Source organism: Ammospiza nelsoni, chromosome 4 (genome assembly GCF_027579445.1).
Source record: "Ammospiza nelsoni isolate bAmmNel1 chromosome 4, bAmmNel1.pri, whole genome shotgun sequence".
In the NCBI taxonomy this organism is placed as follows: Eukaryota; Metazoa; Chordata; class Aves; order Passeriformes; family Passerellidae; genus Ammospiza; species Ammospiza nelsoni.
The window spans coordinates 71,171,403-71,188,571 of NC_080636.1; the positions used below are offsets into that span (position 1 = coordinate 71,171,403).

General features: G+C 38.4%; 1 protein-coding gene across 4 annotated transcripts in view; it reads left to right on the forward strand.

Moving 5' to 3' along the window:
* The window catches only part of FNIP2 (folliculin interacting protein 2), a 50,117-nt gene that overhangs the window by 17,696 nt on the left and 15,252 nt on the right, over window positions 1–17,169 (forward strand). For 2 of the 4 annotated variants that reach the window (XM_059470304.1, XM_059470302.1), the window contains exons 2-13: window positions 4,504–4,630; window positions 6,595–6,729; window positions 7,802–7,902; window positions 7,989–8,060; window positions 8,692–8,792; window positions 8,994–9,083; window positions 10,186–10,257; window positions 10,858–10,987; window positions 14,304–14,505; window positions 15,074–15,162; window positions 16,019–16,165; window positions 16,299–16,468. In XM_059470304.1, the coding sequence (XP_059326287.1) occupies window positions 4,504–4,630; window positions 6,595–6,729; window positions 7,802–7,902; window positions 7,989–8,060; window positions 8,692–8,792; window positions 8,994–9,083; window positions 10,186–10,257; window positions 10,858–10,987; window positions 14,304–14,505; window positions 15,074–15,162; window positions 16,019–16,165; window positions 16,299–16,468 (1,436 nt within the window). Of the gene's footprint in view, window positions 1–4,503; window positions 4,631–6,594; window positions 6,730–7,801; window positions 7,903–7,988; window positions 8,061–8,691; window positions 8,793–8,993; window positions 9,084–9,529; window positions 9,575–10,185; window positions 10,258–10,857; window positions 10,988–14,303; window positions 14,506–15,073; window positions 15,163–16,018; window positions 16,166–16,298; window positions 16,469–17,169 lie in introns of all 4 variants that reach the window. The other 2 variants (XM_059470303.1, XM_059470306.1) reach the window with 2 other exon arrangements.

Consider the following 17,169-nt stretch of genomic DNA (forward strand, 5'->3'; position numbering starts at 1 on the left):
TTAACTTTTGTATTGTCCTTTTCAGACATGTGCCAGCACGTCTCCAGTGTCTGAGTCTTTATAGCTATGTAGCTGTGTTAAAAATATGGTTCAGGGTGGCTTTTTCCAAATTCTAGCACCCAAGGGTCTTAGAATTCTACATTCAGGATTGCTGGCCTAAGAAGCAGAAAAATATAGATAAATGTACATAGCTGTTTCAGTCTGTTTGGTTTTCTGGCCTGTAGATGCTGCACTGGAGGAATAAGGGGTTAGTCACTTTCAAACACAGTTTAAGGTCAGCTGAAGTAGTTTTTGACTATAATTGAATAGGTCACTCTTCAGTTATTGCATGCATGCTGATAATTATAAAGGGGAAGCAAAAGCTTTCTTTGTAAACATTAGAGTTTGGAGATCTATATTAACTGAAAATATTTATTCAGGGCAGAATGAGGCAAATTTTTTGTGAATTTTTTCCCCAGAACAAACAAGTTTGCTTTCCCCTAAGTAAGAGAGATCTTGCCTCCATGTCTCATAACTGTAATTGAAGAAATGTTAAAAAAAAAATAGAAAGTAGCATGTGTAGGAGAAAATAAAGCAAGCTTAAGCTTCTCTGGGGAGAGACAAAACTTTTTAGGATATCAATAAGCTGTTCCAAGCTTGTGGCTTCCTTTGAAAAATTAAAAAAAAAATCAGTAGCATTTTAGTATCTGTGGTAGACCTGGTTCTACTGTCATATGAGCACAGCTTGAGTTGGTTTATTTATTTTGACTTGAAGATAGTGTTTTTAGTTCTGGTGTCTTCTACCTGTGGTAAAGGTCCAATCTGAAGGTGAGGCTGTGTAATCTGTGCTGCTCAGACTGATGGTGTTGAAGGAGCCACTTCTTCTTTTGATTTTTGGCATCATGCTCTTGTCCTTTTTCCCCTTGTTCTGGCCTTGGCCTTTTAAGTCCTTTTGGAACTGGCTCCCCTTAGGGAGTCAGCTCACTAAGCAGACAGGGAACTGACTTGGGAACAAGAAAACTCAATTAAAATCCCAGCTAGCCTCAATACTTACTTGGAATGGATCAGAAGCATTTTTGTGTGCCCTTTCCTAAAGGTATATAATTCTATGGACAAAGTGAGTTAGTGTAAGTCATGCTGCCACCAAGAGGTGCAGGTTCTTCTTCCTTTCAACTTTCCTTCTTTCAGGTGCCTTCTACTTCTTCCTTTCTCCAACCATGTTTCTGGTCCACTTTCATGTGCTTGGAGAGGCTTCTGTTGCTGCAGAGAATTCAGTTTTTGGGAGGGTCCAACAATTACCAGAGCAGACACAAGTAACAGAAAGGGTCACATAGTTACAAAAAGGGGTGAAAAGACGTGTGGGGCTCTTACTTCTGTGGTCGAATTAGAAATCATGTTTAGTCAGAACAGCCACATTTAACCTGAAATGTGAACATATACACAAGATCATGTTAATTCAGCTGATTTTTAAGAATATGCAGGACCTGGCATTGCTAAATAAGCAATAAGCTGATACAGAGGTAAGGAAGTAGCATTTTGGGGTTTTGGTTTTTATGCGTGTGAAAACAGAGCTGACCAATAAATCTGCATACTGTCTGTATTCTTCAACACTCTTTTAGGAGATGACTGAATACTCCTGCTGTCCCTGTTTTGGGGGAGCTCTTACATAACCTTGCTTAAACAATGAAGGGTGGAAGTACTGTAAGCAGTGCTCATCAGCTTTTGTGATGGGCATAAACATCCTGGTCATCTGGCTGGTCTTGGGCCTGCTGCTGGATTCCATGTGGAAGTAATGAGGCTACATGGACTTGTATGCCTGTATAAATTGCCTATAGATGTGCTTGATGTTGTCAAATGAGGATCTCTTCTGTAATGGGTAGGTCTGCTGCAGGAAATGCATCTGTAAGAAATGGCATCATTAAAACATAAGTTTGATATTTGGTTAGAACTACAAGTAGCATTGTCTGAAATTACTTCCTTAGGTTTGGTTTGCTGGTCACATAAAGCTCTGTATGATAGATTTTGTGTAATTTCTTAGCTTGTTGCTGTCTGGTATTAAAGACTCTGTTGGTAGTTTTGGCAGATTGCAGCAATCTTTAGTTCTAGCATGTTGTGTGGAAAAGGCTGTTAAGTTGGCTTCTACTAGAGCATAAAATCCAGTTCACGTCTTATACAGAAGTCAGCACTGCATGAACATCGTGAGGTTTGCTTTAGTGTGTAATGAGGGAGAGTTTATTTATTCATGAGGAAACCTGAATTCATGCAACCCAGCCTGCATGTAACCCTGCATCAGTGGGCAGATGCAGGTTTAAATTGGTTCAATCTGTGTCTGAAATTAATCTTTCTCAGTTTAGACTTGCAAGCCTGCGGTCTGAAGTATGGATGCTGCTGTGCCAGTTATGGAGATAGCTAAGGCTTTATTCTTGCATAGAATTTAAGCTAAAGCCATAGAGATGTAACTTTTCTTTGTTGTTAAAAAAAGGAATGACCTGCAGACTTGTTAATAAAACAGCATAGTTACTTCAGGTTGTCTGTTGCAGCAAGTAAGTAAATAGATAGCTATGTAACTGAAGAGATATTGGGGTATCTGGTACTGAAGAGTATCAGATTTGTGTGGCAGACTAGGATGAGGTGTATTGATGGCTCTGACTTCTCTTGCATTCAGTATAACTGGATTTTGTAATACCATTGCATAGGCAGTGGGCTGACAAACTAGTAACACTTCTTAGGCAGATGGTGTAGTTGCAGCTCTCTATGTAAGCAAGGTGTGTAGGAAATTTGTTGGGCAACTATCAACAATGGTATCAGGTCTGGTCTCATGGAGGTTAACATGATGCTGTGACTGCCTTTGTAAGGGAAGGCTTGAAAAGAAATCTGCCTGGCACTCTCAGCAGTTCTGGAGGCAACATGTTACATACAGGTCAAGAAGCTTCCTCACTGTGGATGGCAAAACAGCCTTCAGCATCATTCCATGATGGGAAACCTTGTATGTTATGTACATACAGCATACTTGTATTAGAGTAACTTACAGTGGAGATAGGTATCTGGCTTATTCTGCCCCAAGATGTTTAAAAATAGACCTCCAGATAGAGTTCTTTCAGGTTTGAAAAATATGTCTATTTAGGCTTTTTTTTCTTAGTTACATAGAAATAGCACAAAGAAGAAATTCAGCTGGCTTTACTAAAACTATTTTAGAATCACAAGTCTGCAAGTATACTTCTAAAGCAGTTATTCTGACTAGCAGGATTTGATAGTGTTTACCTCACTGTTGATTTATGGATGTTGACAGAGCATGGAATAAAAGAAATAGCTTCCCAAATTCTAGTCTTTTGTCTGTATAGGGGTTTTATGCTCTTCTCTCAATTATCTACCTTCAGTTTCTGTAAAGCAAAGTTTGGGGAAATTCCTAAATGAAACCCCCTTTTGGGTGGAAGATCAGTGTGGCCTTGACTGAAGTCTGTAATGCAGTTTGTTAAGCCAACAACTATTAATAACAGTTGTACTCTCACCCCCCAGGTGCAGTCCATCCAGGTCAGGGCTGGGGCAGTGTGACTGAGCATCAGTGCTCTGTGGCACTGCTTCATGCAGTAGTAGGTTTTTTCCATTGATTTCAGCTTGTCAGCACATAACCTGGAAGTGTTTTCTGTAGCTAAAGCTGAGGCCAAACAAGTCTCCATGCTCTGATGTGTAGACTGACTCCTTTTGGAATTAGAAAACGAGGTTTCTTGTCATTGCCACAATAATCTATTTGGCTTCTCAGCCTCTGTGATAGTGCAGTGAGGCAGGTCATGTGCCATGTTGCATCTTTGCAGAATGCACAGATTCTGGCTTGAGAGAATTGTTTTGCTTCAGATTGAAGTTCAACTATCTTGGTTTCATGTACTAAATTATTTTCATTGTAGCTGGACATTGTCTCAGTGATCAATGGCTGCTCTGTAACCCCTGAAATGTCTCCAAAAAGGGGGAAGAAGAATGGAACAACATAAACCTTGTGTATCCATTGCAAGGCTTAAACTTTGGGAAAATCTTAACTTGCATTGTCAGGAATATGTCAAAAGGAATTAGGTTTGTGTTGTTTAGAGAAGGAAGAGAGAGGATGTAGGCCTTGTGCCTTTGAAAGACTGCAGTAGAGAAGATGGTAATCCACTGTGTTTTGTTGCCCCTGGGAGTATTGCATAAAATAGTACACTTACCTTATAATAAGGATGATCCAGGCTGTGTACAGAGAAGAGAACAATTGTAGTTAAGCCTGGAGCAGATTGTTGAGAGTAAGTTTTGTGTTCTCTTTCTGGAAAATTTTGGAAGAAGATTGGATGAAAATTGGTCTGGCTGTGCCTGCCTCTGTCAGTGACACTGAGCTTAGACACTCCTTTGGAGTTCCTTTTTTCTTGGAGCTATGTGATTTGCAACCTGGATTCTGTAAATGCTAAGTAAAGCATATATTTGCCTAATACCCATTTCTTTACTTAAATGAACCTGCAAAGTAAACACACTATTTTAATATCTCCTGTTTCTAATCCCTAGCTGGTCCTCTTCGGAGTTGGACTTGAATGAAATCCGCCTGATAGTTTACCAAGACTGTGAGAGGAGAGGCAGACAGGTCTTGTTTGATTCCAAAGCAGTCCGCAAAATTGATGAAGCTGTGGTTCAGGTATGAAATTTTCATTTTGCTGTTGTCTTACTGCTCTTTTGTTTTCCTTTCCAAAAGTAGTTATTTTAATAGGACAGTATTAACTTCTTAATCTTGTGGTCTTTCAGTGTGATAGCTGCAACAAGCATCATTCCAACAAGCCTATGAACATGTCTGGTATTTGGTATTTCTGATATAAATATGGTATTCAAATGTAACAATCCAGATTTGCTTTCAGACAGAGAAATCTATTTACCCTTAAACTGAGATTTCTTCAGCCTTTCTAATGTTGACTGTTTGCTTTATGTTGCTAGCCCTGGCTATGCAGTCTGTTTCAGTGATGTACACCATGTGTCTAAAGGTGCTTTTTTCCTTTGGTGTTTGCAGTAGTAAAGCTGTTGTCTTTATGTGATTTAAAACAACTTCCCTGGCTAACCACGTAAGCATGACACATGGTGGTTTATGTGGCCGTGTAAGTTTTGGTGACACATAGAAGCAAGAACAGATGCCGTCAAGATGCAAGTTCTTTCTTCTCTCCAAGCACACTAATTGTGGAGTAAAGCTTTCAGCAAACTTAGGTCATTTTAAGATCAGGAAACCCACATTGTTTCCTGTTTTGTGGTGGTTTTGCTCGTTTTTTTCCCACTGCCTCTGTTTCTCTTCTACATTAAATTATTTCTAATTTTTGTTTGTTTTGAAGTTTTTCTTAGAACCAACAGCTTCAGCTTGTTAGACTAACATGGTTTGTTGCAGAGCTATATATATACACCTGTATAAGCCATAGAAGAAGAGTCACAACTTGTAGGATTTACTTATGAAGATGCTTTAAAAGCACCAGTCTGTATTTCGGTCTCACTGTAAATATGCCATTGTGCTGAATCAGTAAGACTGATGAGCATCATCAGCTGATGTCTGATCATCTACTTAAGAGCGTAAATGGGTCAGACTGCTTGTTAATCTTGCTTCCCCTCTTCCCCCACCCCCTGCCCAAAATCAAGGTCATTACTAAGTATCTTAAAGTTGTTTTAAAACCAATAGCATCTTAGCAAAAAATGCATTTCTGGCTTCATTTAAATACTCAAATTATTCCACTTGCTTGAATACCTTAGCTAAAAGTTAACTACAAAATGTTCTACCAGAAACTCTCTATGCAACACTGACATAAAACAGATTATAACCTCCCTCATAACACATGATACAGGCTATAATCTGTTTTCTAGCCAGACACTCACTAATCTAAGTACCCTTTTAAAGCAGCCATAGTACTTTGAATGCCATGCAAATACATGGATGTTAAAAATAATTTTGAGTATTTGGTTGTTGTCAAACACCAAAACTAAAACTTGATTCATTTAAAATTAAGACAGAACTACTTTCAAACTCAGTCCTGTTTAAATTGAAGTCAAGGAAGTGAACGTGTGTTTACTGTGTGTTTTTCTGAAATACACTAAAGCTTATTCACATTGAGTATTCAAATACATTGTTTGTCTTTAACCTGCTAATTCTACCAAATAATGGATTATCTATACCTTGTTTTTGCTGGCTGTTCTTCTGTTTTAGAAATGTGTTAATCATTTGGGGAGCAAAAGTTGTATGCAATTTGAGTGATTAATTGTGCAAGTGATCACAGGAATTGGTTTGTGAGAAACCCATAAACTGAGATTTTGTTTACATAAATTTTGGCAAATATTACAATGAGTAATTCATAACAATTGGGAATGATCTTCCTGTGAAACTGAGTAATCTGATTATATGTGATACTATGAAAACCTATCTGACAGTGTGAATGTGAGAGCAGTTCTCCACTTGCTCTGATGCTGGCATTTTAAAAAATATTTTAAAACTGATACATATTTTTTGAGCCAAATAAGAGTATTCTTTATTTCTGTTGCTTTCCTGTAGTTTTAAGGAGATTCTTGCCATGATCTGTTTAGAATGGGAGTTCTCAGATTGACTTTTTATCACATTTTTCTGTTTAAACATAGAAAATGGCAGATGAGGCTTCTGTAAAGACTTCTGCCAAGAACTGCCAAGCAAGCAATGGGAACAACAGTGTTTCTTCCCATAGTCCCTCTGTAAGCTGTATGCAAAATATCAAAGAACAGATACCGAAGTATCAGGTAATTTTTTTTACTTTGTTGCTTTTGTTTTTCCATTTTACTGAAGGAGTTAGTTTATTAAAGCCTCTGCTTAGATGCATTGAATTACTTTGGCTTTTATTACATTACAGCTTAATCTGAACCTTGAGGTCTACTTATCCTCAAAGTGTTGTAGAATAAAAATATGTGTGGGTGCATCTTAACCTTTTAGTCTATCTTGGTCTTACCTTTCAAGGAGTTGTGAAATATATCTAATAGCATTTTCTCATAAGAAGGTTGTAAGAAGCACTATACTGTTCTCTGTTCATGTGTACCTGTGGTTCAGGTCAGTTCTGAAGAGGCTGTTGAACATAGTTTATTAAGAATCCGTTTAGTCTGTCTTACTATAACATTAAACTTTAAGTACTCTATCTCTTTCTTAGTAAAAGCATTAGCATTTCACCTAGAAAAATGAAGCTTGAAGGATGTATAGGTTAAGGTGGGAAAAGAAAATGATGATATTTAACTGAAAGGTTATTTTCTTCAGCATTAACAAACTTCTCCTTGTATTTGCCATTGATGATCAGTCTTTGAAACAGAATAAGCAACTGATCTGAAGACTGCATTTCTAAGTATAATCACAAATAATTTTTCAATAAAAAATATTTCCAAGAAGTTTTCTACAAAGACAGGGAAGTTGAATTTATTCATTTGGATAAGGAAGGCAGTTTATTTTTTGGGGATCCAGACCACAGAATCGAAGTCCTGTGAGCATTTACAGCTTTTATCAAACACTCTGTTATATGGGAATGTTGATGGACACACCTATTTCTTTAGAAATGCAGAAGATCTTTTTTTCTGTCTTGCCTTTGGGGGTCTGCCAGGAACAAGGATAGCACTGCTCATCTAGTGAGCAAAATGCAGGTTTTCTTCCTGCTGAACTTGCTAAATCCACAGTGTTAAACCCACACTGAGTGCACACTGATCTTGCTTTGCATGAAAAAGATGAACTTCTTTGTCTTCATTCCCAGTGCATCACTGTGCACTGTGGTAAGCTGAAATAGTATGCCAAGTTATTTTTGACTTTGCTGTTCCCGTCGTCTTGTCTGTGTAGTACACCAGACCAGCCTCCGATGTCAATATGCTGGGAGAAATGATGTTTGGCTCAGTGGCAATGAGTTACAAAGGCTCCACCTTGAAAATTCACTACATACGGTGAGTGTCCTTTTCTGCGATGCACTGTCTTTTCAGGCACTTGGAATTGATGACTCAGTGAAATAAATGACTGTTTATCCTTTCAGCTCTCCCCCACAGCTGATGATAAGTAAAGTCTTCTCAGCCAGGGTAGGAAGCTTCAGTGGAAGCAACAATAAGTAAGAACATCTTTTTTTATATATAATTTCTTTCCTTTCCCAGCCAGTGCAGTTGTCTGTCTTTCTTTCTCCTTTTGTAGTTCTGGTAAAAAATCGAGAATGCAGCTGTGGAGAAGAATTCTCTTAATAGATCCTAGTTAGGCCAGCCAAGTTTTTAATTAAAAAAAAAAAATATCTCCAAGTTTCTGCTTCCTAATTTGTCCTGGACGTGCAAAAAATAAAGTGCTTAAACCACCTAAATGCAGAGGTTAGGTGCTTTGGACAATCAAAATGTCCATCTCTTACTGCTGTCAGAAGGGTGAGGAAGGGATAGGCTGAGAATGCTTTGACCCCGTATCCCACTTCTGTTTCCTTCAACAAATACACTGTTCTGTTGTGCCTCCTCCCCAAAATGGGCAAATATGAATAAATTGAATCCCAAGTGTCCTAGAAAGACGTTTCCAATAATTTAAATGTAAAAAATAAATGAATGCCTGCTTCCTTCCCGTTTCAGAAACCTACTTGTCCTTCAGTTTGGTTTTAAAGTTAATGTTCAGCCTTCTTTTTTTATAAAATGAACCTAATTCTTAAGCTAATATTAATGCCTATTGATCATATTCTGAAGGAATACTGGCTTCTCCCCCTGTTTTAGCTTGCAAGATAGCTTTGAATGCATCAACCAGGATCCCAGTCTGGGAAAGCTGAGCTCCAATCAGAATGGTTTGGGAACCTGTCGCAGTGGAAGTAATTTAGGTAAATATTTCCAGGTTCTGTGTCTTTCTGACAACACAAGGCCATCTGTTCATTCAGTTTGGGCTTTTTTTTTCCCAGTACATCACCTCCTTGGGTTTTTTACCTTTTATTTGGCTTGGGGTTTTATTTTGGGTTTTTTTTTTTTTTTTTTTTTTTTTTTTCATTTTTTTCCATTTTCTCTACGTTGCTTTTGTTTCCTAGGTGTGTTACAGCTGTGTAGCAGCAAACTGCTGCAGGGTGTGTCTGAAGGAGGTCCCCTCCGGCTCATCCGCAGTGCTTCTTTCTTTGCAGGTTTGTGTGGAATGCCAGCCACAGTGTGACCCATCCATATGCACACACAAATCCAGCTCCTTCTGAATCTTTGCAGGACATGCATAATTAGTCTCTAGAAACAGAGGGCTGAAATAGTGACAACAGGTGTATCTGGTACATACTTACAAATAAGTCTTCTGAAAGATGGCTAAGCTAAATTACTGTGTTTTGTTTTAAAGATATTTTATGCAGTCTTTTAAAGATTAATTAGCCCTTATGTTTCTTAGAGAACTTATGTTTCCTGGCTTGGTGCTGGTTTCTTGCTAACATGCAGGTGTCTTGCTGGTGTACAGCTTTTTCTTCTCTGTTCTCTTGCTACTTTTTAATTTGGTGGCAGACGTTCAAAATTCTTGAGCTAAGTCTGGGAGGCTTTAAGGGTTTTTTTCCTTAAGCAATATTAATTTCTTTATTTGTCAAAACTCTAGGCTGCATCAAGTTTCTTTTTACAGGCATAATGATGATCCATGCAGGTGGGTAGATCTCAGACCTAATTACTTCTGTTAATTGCAAAAATGTGAACTGAAATACCAATGCAGTTTCTTCACAGCCTTTGCAAATCTTGCATGCTCTACAAACTGAGTTACTCTGCACTATTAACACTTCGATGTGATCTGACATAGACTGAGTATTTCTTATTGTGAGGCTTTGTGGACAGTAAATCTCAGCTCAGCAAGTGAAACAGAAGCTTTTAATGGACCTTGTGCTAGACTATTTCATTCTGATCTTAACCTGTGTCAAAGGACAATCTTGCATACTCAGAGTTTATCAAGAGTGATGAGGATACCACCAGCCCTCACTTTCAAAGTATATCTGATTTCTGATAATGCAGACTGTATTCATATTCTTAAGCTCCTTAGAAATGTTTTCACATTTGGGCAAATAACCTTCCTGTGGTAACATGATACTCAGCACAGGCTACTGTTTGCTGCCACCTCTCTTCACACCATACTGATTTTGAGCAACAGTACGGGATGTAATTTTTTTGGTCTATGACCTTTAAACTTAAACACTTTTTAAAATGCTGACAAATAGTACGATGAATTATGTAATATTTTCTATTGATCTGCTCTGTTTGTTTTAGCGCACAGCACACCTGTTGATATGCCTAGCAGAGGACAAAACGAGGACAGAGACAGCGGCATTGCTCGGTCAGGTATCTGCTGTCTATCTTGTTTGCCTGCTTTTGTAATTGTTACAATTCTTGGCTGCAGTGATTCACCTGAAATATAGACACCTCATGACCTGTGAATCCATAATTGTTTTTATCTGCTAGGTGGTTTGCCTTCTGCATTTGCCCCAAGCCTTTATGCAAAAATATTTGCAATTATATTCTTTGTTTACAGCCACCATGTTCTGGGCTCTTAACCAGTTTATAATTTGAAGGAAGAACTGGTTGGAGCCTTTACTAGAGCAAATGAAGAGAAATGGCTTTTTACACTGAATAGGAAAATGAAGACCAGAAGTCATCCTGTCTATTGTAATGGGAGTGCAACAACTCGTGGGAGAGAACACTTTTAATAAGATACATTTTAGTATGTTTAAGTAGGGATGATCTCCTACTTTATAACAAATGAATGTCCTCAAGCAGCAAGATTTAAAATAAATAATTGTCCCTCCTGTTGCAAGTGAGTTGTGTGAAAAAGACCAGAAAGCAAGAGCAATATTTGTGAGAAATTATTGTTAAATGAAGAAAAGTATTTAACTAGCACTCTTTGTGATTCATTGTATGTGGGGTTTCTTGCTTTCCTCATAGCATCTCTGAGCAGTCTTCTGGTTACTCCTTTTCCATCTCCAAGCTCTTCATCGTCATCTTCTAGCAGCTATCAACGTCGCTGGCTCCGAAGTCAGACAACCAGTTTAGAGAATGGAATTGTTCCAAGATGGTGAGTGTAGCACCTTTCTTCTTACAACAAGTGTTTGAGAGCTTAAGCCTCCCTTCTTTAAAAGCACAAACCCTGTTGTTAAATGTTCTCTACTCAGTCTATCTTCTGTGCGTGTTACATAAGATTGCCAATATAAAAAAAGATTAAGTTTTGGCTGAACGTGAACTTCAAAGCGCAATTTGGAATATAATTATTTTTATTGGATACGTAGGCTGTGTATTAATATGGTGTGAATGTATAGGCTGTGTATGAAACCATATTCTGAAAAATAAATTAAGTTTTTTCTGAAGGAGCAGAGCATCCTGTTGAGATGAAAGGGACTGTAACAGCACTGCTGCCATAATGACTTTATACTATGATGAAGTCTGACCAGTGAGCAGTTAGAGAAATTTTGGAGTAATAGCCCATGACGACTCTCTTGGCTGGTACAGGATGTTCCTGATGTGACTTCTGCCAAAACAGGAAGAAAAAAAAAGCTGTGATCAAAAAGCTTGGCTTCTGTTTTGGAATTTTATTAGCTTTTGTAGCTCAGTGGCATAACAAAGCATGGAATGCAGCAGACTTTTCATAGCTAATAAGCAAATTCTTCCCTTGTCATTTGCAAAATAGCAAATGGTTCTTGGTTATCCTCTCTCTGTACTCATACACCTGTACCCAGACACAGAGTGGAATTAGTGGAGACTTACAAGAAATTCATGCTATTTGGCCTCTCTCCCTTTTCAGTTAAGAGAAGCATAAAAGCTGCCAGTTAAAATATGTGGTCAGTAAAAAATAAAAATTGAACCTCATTTGAAAAGCTTTCCCTAGTAAATGAACACTTGTAGCATTTTTTCTAGATATTCTTAGTGAATAATTTTTAACATGAAGAATTGTGCCGTGGTACTAAAGTAGCAGTTGTGCTGTCTAAATCACACTTGCAGTTCAGAATAAACTGGTTGCTTTAAGTAAACTGAAGTACTTTTTCCTAAAGAAAAAAGGCTGAGAACAGCCCATGTAAAAAAGGTTAAAACATCTAGGGTAAATAAGATCATTTCAGCCCAGTTTAAGAAGCAGCCAAATTTTCACAAATATAAGTTTCTGCAAAGTGTTCTGAAAGTTACAAATTGTCTAGAGGAAATCCTCTTTGGGCTGCTTATTTGCTGTCCAGAGCAGGGTTGTTGGTTTTTTTCCCCACTGGAGAACCAGTGCTGGGGAAAGATACTGGAAACAGCACATCATTATTTTTACTGTCTAGAATTATTCTTGAACTGGGATTCTTTCTAAGCCAAAAGGCCTCGTTTTCTGGTTACTTGCTAGAGAAACAGTAGGCTTCTGGTTGAATACTTCAGTGCCACAGAGTTTGCACCCCAGGTTGTTACAGATGTCTAGTTGGAACTCCACAAAGTCGATTGGCAAGCAAGCTAGATTAGCAGTTTTGTTGAAAAGGCTTTTCTCTCAGACCTAAATTCCTCAATTTCTGTTCCTGGGAAGCAGTACAAAAGCTTGTGATGTTTCTTAGATGCTGACTGACCATCCTTTCCTGACTTCCTTGGGAATTTCTGCCTCTGTATGCAAGTTCCTGAAGTTCAGATGAGGTTATGTTTTTGTCTGGAACTCCATTTTCCCACAAGTTGTTTTTTTGCTGTTGTTTAATTGTCTGTTTTATCCTGTGTTCATGGACTCATACCTCTGTGATGAGAATTTTTTGTATATTTAACTTTTGTCAAACCAATTCAACTGTAAACTAAGTATTTTTAGAATGGACTAAGAATGAATGGTTAGCCCTGAGTCTTTCCTTTTGTTAATTGCTTCATAGTGTTCTATAAATACTACAGACTCCATTTCAAGATACTTCTGATATGAAAAGACTTCAAACTTTTAATTACCACTCACTGGTATTTCAGTCTTAACTTAAAAGAAACTCTAAAACCAAGCTATTTCCAGATGAGCGCTGCTCAGAATGTCTCTATGGCTTTTTTGTCTTTTTACCCTTTTCTCCTATAATTTCTCAGTAGATTAATACCCATTATTCAGTTGAAATTGCTTACAACAGACATTTTTTCTATACTATTTTAGTTATTTACGTATGCACATTATATTTTTATATATATATGGTGTTCTTTTCAGTTAAATTGATCAAGATCTTTAAGCAAGAAAAAATAATTTTTTAAGTCAGCAGTATCAATATCTAGTGCTGCAAGGCTAGTATTTATAGAAGAACATGGTGAGGGATTTGTCACCCTTTTGTATAATCACAGTAAAAATTATGCTGGGCTGAGACTTGTGAGTATCATCCAAATCAGTTGCCTGTGCCAAGCAGTAGCTTGGAATTTACATCAGGTGTCTGTGGAACTTGATTCTTGAGTAAGTCTTGAAAAACTTCAAGGATAGAGATTCCACAGCCTTTCTGGACACTGCCATCCCCTTGACTGACCATTCCCCCCCCCATTTGACATTATCTGCAAGCTCACTAAAGGTGTGTTTTGGTCCACAGGCCAGGCTTATAATCAAAACATTGAGCAGTATTGATCCTAGTAGCAACCTATGTGTAATATTGAGAAGAGACAATTGTTGAAAGAAATGTGGTAGCACTCTCAAAGAAACAAGCAGAACGTGGGGAAATAATAATGGTTGTAAAATAGCCACTGGATGGGTATTTTTTTTTCTTTCTGGTATTTTTTTATAGTTTTAAGCAGAAAACAAATCTTTCTAAGCTAAAGTCTACACAATTTTGAGCTGGGCAAACATGTATTTGTAGGCATTGTTTGTGTTTTTACAGTAATTACTGGATGGTGACATTTTGTCTTCAGTTAAAATAGAAAGTTTTATTTTGTATGCAAACATCCATCTTAGGGTGCCAGAACAATATAGATAGTATAGGTTATATGTTTCCCAACTTCCCTCATGAGCAACAGTCCAGATTCAAGAGCATCATAGATATGCAGCTGAGCACCCAGAGAGGAGCTCAAGTGCTGGATGCAGTTCACAGCTCCAAAGTTACCTTAAAGCTTTTTTGGTTGTGATTTTGTGTGATGTATCTCTGTTCCCTTTTCTTCATCTCCCTCAAAGTTAAATCCAGGAGGGAATCTATTAGTTCTGTTTCACAGGAAAGTGTTCACACCAGGCCTCGCTGGGGGTTGTCTTCTTCCTATTTGAACAAGCACAAGACAGAGGATGTCAGGCATCCTCTGTTCAGAAACATGTGATAGCAAAGCCTTATGTAGTCAGTCAAAGGAGTCCTACAAATGAGTTACCTTCCACTATATAGAGAGCTATGGATAGGAGCCGAATTCTCTCTCAGTACACAGGTAACTGTCCTAACAAATCTGTCTTACAGGTCCACCGAAGAAATGTTTAGTATGGCTGATGAAAGCTGCAGCTCCAATCCTGCAATGGTTCGGAGGAAAAAAATTGCAATCAGCATCATCTTTTCTCTGCCTGAAAAAGAAGAAGCTCAGAGAAACTTCCAGGATTTCTTTTTCTCTCACTTTCCTCTTTTTGAGTCTCACATGAACAAGCTGAAATATGCAATAGAAAAGGTACAGAATACTAATTTGGCATAATGTGGAAAAATGTCAATCAGAATGAAGTATTCTAGAATCTGATAGATGAAGAGTGGGAGAAGGTGCGTGGTTTCAAGCTTGCCTCCCTCCTTACACATGCAGTCTTGAGCTTGAGCCCAGAGTAGGAACTCAGCATTTGCTGAAAGAGGTGCAGTTTCTTTTCTAGACAGAATTAGAATGGAGAGTTTTATGCTATGGGTGGTTTTTCCTTCGTTCTTGCCATATTTCACTCTGAGGTTTTCTTGACTCCCTAGAGACTGTGGAGATGATGGTACTCTGTCCTTTCATGCAGTGTCTAAAAGAGAGACACAAAATATTTGTGTCTTGCTGTTGTCTTCTCAGAAATGTTCTCTTCTCTCCCCTTGTCCAGTATTAGGGATTGGTCTCCTATGAGGTGGAGGGAGGTTGGCATTTGTTGCTATCCTGAGTGGCTGTATAGGACTGGGGCTAGATCTTAGTTATTTTGACATGTTACTGAAGTTTAAAAAGATGAAGAATGTGAATCCTTTAAGCAGCTGTTTTGTGTCTTTAACTCTTAATCAAGGCCATGATCTCATGTAGAAAAATAGCAGAATCCAGCCAGAGAGTGCAGGTTTATATCAGCCGTGTCATGGATGCCCTGGGAGAATTCAGGTGAGTTGATGGAATTCTGAATTAAAAGGAGAGCACTTTTCATGCCCCATGAAAGATATTTGTCTCTTCCAGTTATAAGCAACTGAATGTAAGGTCTTGTATTTTAGATAGTCTTGCAGTTAGTGTGAATGAATTTTCTGCATTGGTTGTTGGGGAAATGTTTTCAGAAAACTTTAGCAAACCAGCTCAGCCATTTTCCAAATGAGAATGAAAGTAGTTCTGTTGCACTCATGTGTTCCTGGGATTGTCAGTTAAAGTCTAAACATCTCATCAAGAGCTGGCTTCTGCTGATGACTGTACAGTTGGGTGGATTGATGTACTCAGGCAGATAGATGTGTCTACTCCTAGCCATGGATGTTGAACAATGTAACTGGCAAGAAAGTTGCAGTCAAATGCTCTCTTTTCTGTACTTGAGAAATGAAGGAATGGTCAAAGGCTAAGAAAGTCAGCCCAGGAGAGAGAGAAGGCTTTAATGGAATGGAGGTTCTGTAATATCTGGAATGTGGAATCAAATCTGTGTAATGAATGGAATGGGTTCTTCTTCCCCTCAAATTTATTTCTGAATGGTTTCACTGAATAAAATTCACATGGGAATGCAAAAAAGGGAAGCCAAATATGTAATTCATACGAAGATACTGGGTTACTGATAATATAAATTGAACAGACCAGTGTTCTGAACACTAGTAATTACTGGAAGAGTAAAAACTCTTCCAGTTTGTTTAGTCTCCTAGATCTTACCAAAAAAAGCAGCGAATTATAATCTGGACAACAGAAGAGGAAAGGGGCTACTTATATTTATTTGCAGCATTGAGATGTGCACGTTAACACTGACTTTTTGGGACTTTTCTTTGGGCAGAGTTACCATCTGGAACCTATATTCTGTTCCAAGGATCGCAGAGCCCGTGTGGCTTAATATGATGTCCAGCACCCTGGAAAAGAATCAGCTATGCCAGCGTTTTCTTAAAGAATTTACCTTTCTGATAGAACAGATCAACAAAAATCAGTAAGCTTCCCCCACTCCTTTTTTTTTTTTTTAAGTAAAAGCTTTTGTGCTTCCTAGTGCAAAGGACTTAATGGGGTGTTCTTTTGCTGGTGTTACTTTGGACGTACTTTTTTAAACTTTTTTTCCCTCCTAGGTTCTTTGCTGCTTTGCTGACCGCAGTGCTGACATATCACCTGGCGTGGGTCCCCACAGTGATGCCCGTTGACCATCCTCCCATCAAGGCCTTCTCTGAGAAGCGCACATCCCAGTCTGTCAACATGCTGGCAAAATCCCACCCATATAACCCTCTCTGGGCACAGCTGGGTCAGTATGATTTGGAAAACTTCAGATTTTTCTGTAACAAGAAACTTTGTGCATCCACCCCCTTTAGATAAGGGCTGCTTGTAGTCCAGGTCATGTTTCCTCCTACCAACAGGTGTCTTTTGCCTGATTAATCAGACAATTTGGAGGCCTATTTGCATATCCTGCTTTTTATTCTTGTTCCTTGTTGACATCCACTGTTACACTGTCTGGTTAACTTGTTATAGAGGTATTAAGATGGTGCAAGTGCTCTGAATGGTCTGAGCAGTTTGGGAAAAAACAAGATGAAATAGACTGGATTGAGAGGAGTTACCTGGGCCTTGGAGGCCCTTTGTAGTTAAAATTGGCTACCTCCCTTTGTCTCTTTCTCACATAGCTAGAATAGAGAGCAGGGCAATAGATTGGAAGTCTGGCAACTGGCAGTAGCTCCATTCACTTACTGTTACATGAATGGACTTGGGGCAAGATTTTTTTTCTATGCTCTGTGCCTCAGGCTGGTCTCTGACAAATTTTATAGCTTGTAAATTATCTTGATACAAGGGACTAGATAACTGATGTCGAATGAGTAGGTGAATGAAAGCTCAGAAAGTAATTCTGTCAGTGGTAGATATTTGAAAATTCCTCATCTTCTTGGCAGCAGATGCAAATGTGACATCAGACAGCCCTTCACTTTAGCTGATGTACTATATTGCCATGTAAAATAA